Consider the following 9,175-nt stretch of genomic DNA (forward strand, 5'->3'; position numbering starts at 1 on the left):
GGAATAGCTCAACCCACCCAAATTTAACACTCCACAGATTCTTGACCTTCTTTGCTCGATTATCATAAATTGAGGCAAAGCCTCCAGTACGTGGACAAGCCACTTTCAGTACTTCCTCCATCAATATCCCAGTCCCATGCATCAGATAATAACAACATGGCATGCAGTAAATAACAACAGTCAAACATGCATTTAGGTCAATTTAACCCTAGGGGTATTTCGGTAATTTTGCACCTAGGGGTATAACAGTAATTTTCCATACATAGGGGTATTATAGTAAGTTAACTGCTTTTAGGGTTTTTCATGCATATTCCTATTTTTCACGTACTAACAGAATCACGTACCGAGGGTTCTTACCGAATTGGGCAGATTGGCTCATCATTCCAATTTTGGCCTATTAAGCCCAAAAATATCGAGGGCACGAAATCATGCACTTTGCGGTCCAAACATTGCAGCTTACCAAAAACATTAATCGATTTACCTCACGAGCATTCGCACACATAAATCTACAAAATACCGATTTTCGGCATTTCGCTTTTCGGCTTTTGCCGATCTAGACTAAGAAAGAGGTGTTAGTTACACACTGCTTGCGACGATATGTTGACGAGATCCACACACGAACCGCCTACAATTGGATTACTAACACGTTAATCTAACTATTCAAATACGAACTACGATTAATCCCTTACAATATTCGCCAACCACACCTAAAGATCATAGTAAGCTTATAAGAAATCAATAAGCAACCCATTAACAAATTTTTGTCAATGTTTACCACATAATCATAATTTCACTGCAAGCTGTCTTCCTGAGCAACAGTCACTAAATCATTTATAACTGGAGCTACGAAACTCCAAATCAAGTTCCGTTAATTTTCCCTGAAAATAGACTCATATATATTCTATCCATAAAATTTTCAGAATTTTTAGTTTATCCAATCAATACCAGATTTTTCTCAAAGTTTCCCATGTTTCACTGTTTGACTAATCTGACCACTCTTTATTACGAATCAAATTTCTCATTGTACAGAATTCAAAATATGTTCTTGTTTATTTCATTAGAAACTAGACTCAATAAGCTTTAATTACATAATTTATTCAGCTTCTAATTCATCTCCCACAATTTATGGTAATTTTCCAAAGTCACATTATTGCTGCTGTCCCAAGCAGATTTATTACCAAATCACTTTTTCACACCTAACTTGCATGCATGTTATTTAAACATGTATATCACCAATCAATCATCACATATCTATGATTTTACTTAAGTATAATCTCCATTTCATCATTTTAAAGCACAACATGTTAGCCGATTTTTCCCTTTAGCATCTAAGGCACATGCATGTTCATTTGTTTGGCTCAACTTCACCTATCTTCCATTTTTCATCAAAAGAACATGAAACAACAACCCATTTCCTTCATTTTAATTCATGACTAAATGCTCACAACACAACTAAAAATCAAAATATACTTCAAGAGTTAAGGTAGAATCAAGAAGACCTCATGAACCTCAAAATAGAAGCAAGGTACCAAGAACTTAACTTCAATTTTCCTCCTCCTAATGACCGAATACTCAAGAGCTTTCTCCTCTCCTTTCTCTTCTCTAACTTTCAGCTATGATGAACAAAGATGGACAAAACTTTGTTCTTTTCACCCCTTTTTCTTTTAATAAAACTTCATATTTCATCCATTTAATTCTTTAATACAAAAGACATGATATTCTTATCATGAAACATTTACCTAACCCATTATCATGAAACATTTACCTAACCCATTATCATGGAACATTTACCTAACCTATTATCATGGAACATTTACCTAACCCATTATCATGGAACATTTACCTAAACTATTATCAATTTGTATCAATTTGTACCATAAATTATGGATATCAAGTGTATATTTTGTCTACAACAACATGATGGTTGGCCACTTCATGTAAAATGGGAGGTTTATCATGCAAATCCTCCTATTTTGCACTCCTATTTATTTGGCCACTTCAATTTAGCCTATAGCATTTTCAAACATTTTCACATAGGTCCTATTTCATAATTTCACTCACAAATGACAAAATCAAAGCATGAAATTTTGTCAACATTCACAGAATTCCCGAAAATTGGGGCGTTACAGTAAGTTGATGTGGTACGTTAAATTATCATTTCAAGAAAAAAAATTAAGTTAAGTTATACAATTAGTCCTTATATTTTTTTTTGTTTTGAGTAATTTAATTTTTTATTTTATGTTTTTTGAACTTTCCTCTTTTTTTTTCTTTTTTTTTTCATTCTCCTCTCCTTGTCCCTTTGTTTTCCCCACTTCTTTATTTTTCTAATGACATTTTTTTTATGTTTTCTATTTGTTAAAATTAGTCCCTATACTTTTTTTTATTTTTTAAGAATTTAATTTTTTATTTTTATTTTCCTTTTCTTTTTCCCTTTATTTTCTCTTTTCTCATATTTTTTACTGCAGAAATATAATCTTTGCCCCCAAAAAAAACAAAATCATTGTTTTTTTACATAATTCCTAAATTGAATTTCACTCAAAAATCGAATATCAATCATTCTTTAATCAAATCTTAATTTGAATATAACCTAATTTTGAAACTAAAATTAGATTTAACTAATCAATATAAAAATCACATCCTTAAACAAATCTAAATATAAATTGAATTCTTTATGTTCAAATTTTTTTCCATTTCCAAACATAAATTGAAATGGCAATTAACAGCTCAATGACTAAAATGTTACAACATGTTAATGTAAGTGACTAAAATGTAAATTGAAGTAAACAAAAGTGACTATATATATATATATAATATATTGTATTTATTTGAAAAGTATATTATAAATAATTTAAAGTAGGTCAACACTAATTTATATCTTTACATAAATTATAGGAGGCCGAAACCTGGAACTTTTCTTCCACCCACATTTTCAACATCATTATTAAACATCATTCTAATAATAAAAAAAAAATAGATGAATTTGGATTGGTTAATGCACTAATTATTTTAAAAATAAAAATAAAAATAAAATTTATTAAAAGAACTAGATTTTATTTCAAACTTATTTTTAATAAATACTCTTTGTTACTGTATTTATGATAAAACTTTTCAAAACCAAACTTATTTCCCATTCTTACACATTTATAAATGCTCTTAATATTTTTAGGTAGTAAAAATTTAAAGGAAATGTCAATTTTTCTTTTAAAAAAGAAATGAGTAACTAGTGAAAGTGTATCTTGAAGGACACATTTTCACAGGAAAATGTATCTTATAGGGTGTGCTTTTTAATTTTTTTTAACATATAAGTTTGTTTGATTAGACAGTTAAATGTTAGTGGTTTTATCCTCAAGTCCTGAGCTTGATTCCTCTCTTATACACATTTATATTTTTTATTTCATATTTGAGCTTTTTTATTTATTTTTAATTAATGTTTTTATTTCTTCAGTCCTTTGTTAGATGGTTAAATAATAGTGATTTCATTATTGAATCTCAAGTTTGATTCCTCTTCTAAGCAATTTATATTTTTATTTCATGTGGTTTCAAGTTTTTTTTAATCTTTTTAATTAATGTTTTTAATTAATAAATATATTGTTTCTAATTTTTTGTTTTTAATTAATAACTCTTTTATTTATAAAATCAAATAATAAATATATAATTATATAATAAAATATATTTTTATATTTATCATTATATTAAAAATATTTGAAATTAGTAACTCCTGAATTTATATGAATAAATTAATAACTATATATTTATTTTACATTTTCATTATGTTAAATATTTTATTTTTAAAAACATCAACTAATTTTTGATATATTTTTCTTTATATATAATATTTATATGTCAAATATTTATTTTCTTCATCTATATTGAGAGTATGGTGATTTCTAATATTATAAAATCAAATAATTATTTCAAATGTCATTATTATTTGTATATGTAAAATATTTCAAATATTATTGTTTTTCATCTACTTTGTGGGTATGATATTTCAATTATTTTTATATGTGAAATATTTCAATTAATTATTTCAAATACACATACAAAAATATATAATACTAAAATTTACTACACTCATGATATGAAATGAAAATAAATATTACACGTAAAAATTATATTTACTAAAAATAAGATATTTGCATAATTATTTGATTTTATAACTAAAAGAGTTATTAATTAAAAAGATGAATAAAAATAAATAAATAAAAACCTTGAAAACACTATATTTATTAATTTAAAAATGATTAAAAATAAAAAAGCTTAAAACAATATGAAACAAAAAATACAAATGTGTTTTAGGGTCGATTGAGTCGAGTCGAATCGAGTAAAAAAAATTTGTGTTAGTCGAGTTGATGAATCCTATTTTAGCAACCGAACTCAATTTGAATTCTTTTTCGAATCAAATCGAGTTAAAAAATTTTGAATCAAGTCGAGTTGAGTTAACAAATCCTATTATTTATACTCAATGTTACGTTTATATGGACCAATTATTTAATTAGTAGATGAAGTAAAAGATTATTTAATCACATAAACGATATAATAGTTTTCCCTTTTAACTTAATGAGTAAACATCTATCAAAACGATGTAGTTTTGTCTTTTTTTATTCGGATTGTGCAATTCATATTTGAGTTAAACCAAAAAGTTTAATTTTTTATTCGAGTTGGTCCGAATAACTTGATTAACTAAAATAATTTGAACTATTTAATTTAAAATTTAAAATTTTTATCGAGTTTTTTGAATCGAAACATATTTTGTTAACCTTTAATGTGCTTAAAACTTAAGACTCAAGGATAAAATCACTATTATTTAATCAATTAACCAAAAGAACTGATATGATAAAAATATTATTTAAAAAAAACAAAATCTTAAAATAACATGAAATAAAAATACAAATATATGTAGAAGAGAAATCAAATCCAAGATTTAAAAATAAAATCACCAACATTTTAAGGAGATGAACATTTTCTAGAAAACTAAAATATTTCCTTAAAATTTGAGAAAATGAACTATTTCTCTAATTTTTTCTAAAAATTGAGGTTTAGCGGCACATGAATAAACTAAAACAACTGAACGTATAAAATTGAAAGTAGTTTTTGTATGAGTGAAGGTGAAGAAATTAAAAAAGAAAAAAAGAAAAGCAGTATGTAAACAGAGTGGAATGATTATTTTGACCTATTAAAAAAAATAAATTTATTTTTTAAAAATAAGGATGGATTTGGATTGATTAATATAAAAATAAGGATAACAAGAGTCTAATATGAGACTAAACCCACCACCATCCAAATATACCCTTGTGGACTTCAAAAAGTATCAATTGTGGACCACCATTGGAAAAGGCAACACATTTCACACGCTCCTTTCAAATTACGTCATACACATGCTGTAAATCTTTTTTAACGAAACATATTAACCTATTAAAATGTTTAAAATATATTTCTCAAAACTCTTAAAATGACATGTTATAATATTCTGCATCTGTTAGTATAATTTTGTAAGATTTTCAAGTAAATTAATGTCTGATTTCAGTCGGCTTTTTAATTATGAATAGGTTACATCTCTTACAACCCATTAAGCATAAAGTAATCTAAATATATTTTAATCTGCTTTTAAATAAACCGCAGATTGAGTCACATGTTTCATGTCTAGGGTGCACAAGAGATTAAACAAATATATTACTATAATAATAATATTTGGGGAGGAGGAGGAGGAGGAGGAGGAGGCGCAAGTGATACACACACGGTTATGGTGCGTGTGGGGTTTAAATTCAAGTGAATAATAATTTCACAAAAATCTATGGGAGGGGGGATTGACCTATGGGGATGGAGAGGGGGAGGGGGTTATAAATTTAGGACAAAACCAACCCACTTGCGTGTCTCAAAAACAAATCCCAGCAGCACCATTGGTTTGGAGTAAGACAACATCAAAATCACCTTTCTGGGTTTTCAGTTTTCACTTCCCAAATGGAAGAAGGAAGAGGGACTGACAAAGGCGAAATGAAACACCAACAAGAGAACACTGTCGATTGGAGAGGCAGACCTTCCAATCCTAAGAAGCATGGCGGCATGTCTGCTGCTGCATTTGTTCTTGGTTTGTTCTCTTTCTCCTTCTCTCTCTCTTTTTTAAATGTTGTCTTCTATAATTAAGCTATTACATGAAGATTCTTGTGTCTGAAAATAAAGTATTTTTCGATGATCATTTACGTACCCTACTATTGCCCAGTCCAGCCACCGTGTCTATATTTTTTTTCCCGAAAAAATTTGAGGTGAGAGCAAGCCATCGCTCTCATAAATGGTTGAAAGAGACCATTCAGGTCAGGTTTGAACCCTAGTGATATTATGAGTTGGTCAACCCATGTTGACCGCCATGTCTATATTTAAGTTCCTTCAGATCTACATATATACATATTATAGATCAGTTGTTGTTTTTGTTTGAAAAAGTGGGTTATTTTGTGGCTAATTCATAGATTTGAGACATATTATTTTTGAGGGTTAGTCTTAATAATTTTCATGTATGTATTATAGTTTTAGGGTGACAGCATGGTTATAGAGAAAAAGACATGGTTTGATTCTCTGTCATCAAAATTGGGTAATATATAATAAAGGAAAAGTGTGATGTGGAAAATGCAGGGCTACAAGCATTTGAGATAATGGGAATAGCAGCCGTAGGGAACAACCTTATAACATATTTGATAAACGAGATGCATTTCTCGCTGTCAAAGTCAGCAAACATAGTGACAAACTTTGTTGGAACAATCTTCCTTTTGGCCCTCCTTGGTGGTTACCTTTCCGACTCTCATCTTGGGTGCTTCTGGACCATCATTCTCTTCGGCTTTGTGGAGCTTTCTGTAAGCTTCCCCCCTCTTTTTTTCTACTGTTGATAATGCTTCATTTTATACACGTCAATTAGACTATGACACACCATCTAAAATATATTATTTAAATGATATCTTATCATTTCACCATCAAGAATGCATACAATTATATACTATCAACACTGTACCATATGCAGTAGAAGTTTGGCCAACACTGTGCCATTTTTTTTCATCTTTATTCATTTATAAGAATAAACTCACATGATATCTTTTCATTTAAAGTAAGTTATTTGTTTTATTTTTAATGAGTGACATCACAGTAAACTTAGATACTAATTTTATTTAATTTAATTTATACATTTTTACAAACTTTTACAAACTATCTGAATTTTATGATTTAAAAAAAATAGAGTATTAATTAAAATGGTTGTGTATTTCATCATTAATTTGTTTCTTTCTAAACGTATATAGGGTTTCATATTACTGTCAGTCCAAGCTCATCTTCCTCAACTAAAGCCAGCCAAGTGCAACATGTTAACTGATGGAGACATGTGTGAAGAAGCAAAAGGCTTCAAGGCCTTGATTTTCTTTGTGGCACTTTACTTGGTGGCATTAGGAAGTGGATGTGTGAAACCCAACATGATTGCTCATGGGGCTGATCAGTTCAATCTTCAAACCAATCCCTCACACTCTAAGAAGCTCTCAACCTACTTCAATGCTGCCTATTTTGCCTTCTCCATGGGTGAACTCATTGCCCTAACTGTTCTAGTATGGATCCAAACCCATGCCGGTATGGATGTCGGGTTTGGAGTTTCGGCCGCCGCCATGGCCATGGGACTAATCGTTGTGGTTTCCGGGACATTGTATTACAGAAACAAGCCTCCTCGAGGAAGCATCTTCACTCCCATCGCTCAAGTTTTTGTTGCTGCCATGTTAAAGAGGAAACAAATTAATCCAGAGCTGATGATCAATAGAGATCAAAACCGAGCTGAATCTGGAAATGTGGTTCAGACACAAAGGTTCAGGTTCTTAGACAAGGCGTGCATCAAAGTTGAAGATGGAAGCAATACAAAGGAAAGTCCATGGAGATTGTGCAGTGTTACACAAGTGGAGCAAGTGAAGATATTGATTTCAGTGATTCCTATATTTGCTTGCACCATTGTTTTCAATACCGTTTTGGCTCAACTACAAACATTCTCAGTGCAACAAGGAAGTGCAATGGATACTCAGCTAACCAAGTCTTTCCATATCCCACCAGCTTCCCTTCAGTCGATCCCTTACATCATACTCATCTTCCTAGTCCCATTATACGACAAGTTCTTCGTCCCTTTTGCCAGGAAGATTACCGGTCACGAATCCGGAATTTCGCCTCTACAGAGGATAGGCTCGGGTCTTTTTCTCTCAACCTTTTCGATGATTGCCGCGGCACTTATGGAGAAGAAGAGAAGGGACTCGGCTTCGGGTTCGGGCGAAATAATATCCATCTTTTGGATCACCCCACAGTTCTTAATCTTCGGATTATCGGAGATGCTTACTGCGGTTGGCCTAATTGAGTTTTTCTACAAGCAATCCTTGCAACGGATGCAAGCATTTCTGATGGCAATGACCTATTGTTCTTACTCATTTGGGTTCTACTTGAGCTCAGTACTGGTTTCTCTAGTAAATAAGATCACATCTTCTTCTTCGAAAGGCGGTTGGCTTAGCGACAACGATCTCAACAAAGACAGACTAGACCTTTTCTACTGGTTGCTAGCAGTCATTAGCTTCCTCAACTTCCTAAACTATCTCTTCTGGGCTAGATGGCATTCTCACAATTCTTCTGCATCACCCACCATACAAAATGAAGCAGATGGGATGGGGTTGAACCACTACATCTTGACCAAACATTCAAAAGATGTAGTAGATGAGAATATACCATAAACATGGGACATTATGGCAATTATCTACCACTAATAGTATTGTATTATATATGAACAAGTATTATTACACCATGCAAAAAGGCTCTTTAAGAACTATACAAGTTGTTTAGAAAAAAGTTAACATTTCAGGCCACCTTTTGTTAGTGGCAAACTGGAAATCAAGTGTAATCTCGTTTGTTTGACTAATAATAGATTTGATATCAGACAGAGGTATTAGCTAAAATAAATAGACTGCTTTATTATTTGATAGTAGGGAAATTTAGGAGGAAAAAGAAGATGCCCCTTTTATAAATGAAGGGTCCCAATGGATCACTATCAACTTTGTTCTTGAGCCATTCACATAGATTCAATGCATCTTCCTACTGCTCGGCTTTTATCCATTCATCAAGTCATTCAGAGCAGCTTTCGGTTTCCATTAGATGACAAGAAAAGAATATGAAAGTT

The 9,175-nt window shown here is 30.9% G+C and overlaps 1 protein-coding gene across 1 annotated transcript; it reads left to right on the forward strand.

The window, feature by feature from the left end:
* Positions 1–5,699: 5,699 nt before the first annotated feature.
* LOC108469555 (protein NRT1/ PTR FAMILY 4.3-like) lies at positions 5,700–8,958 on the forward strand. The gene is made up of 3 exons (XM_017770437.2): positions 5,700–6,088; positions 6,628–6,845; positions 7,284–8,958. Exons 1-3 carry the CDS (start codon positions 5,962–5,964, stop codon positions 8,730–8,732), a joined length of 1,794 nt encoding a protein of 597 aa, XP_017625926.1. The 5' UTR covers positions 5,700–5,961; the 3' UTR covers positions 8,733–8,958.
* Positions 8,959–9,175: the final 217 nt, after the last annotated feature.

Source organism: Gossypium arboreum, chromosome 10 (assembly GCF_025698485.1).
Source record: "Gossypium arboreum isolate Shixiya-1 chromosome 10, ASM2569848v2, whole genome shotgun sequence".
NCBI lineage: Eukaryota > Viridiplantae > Streptophyta > Magnoliopsida > Malvales > Malvaceae > Gossypium > Gossypium arboreum.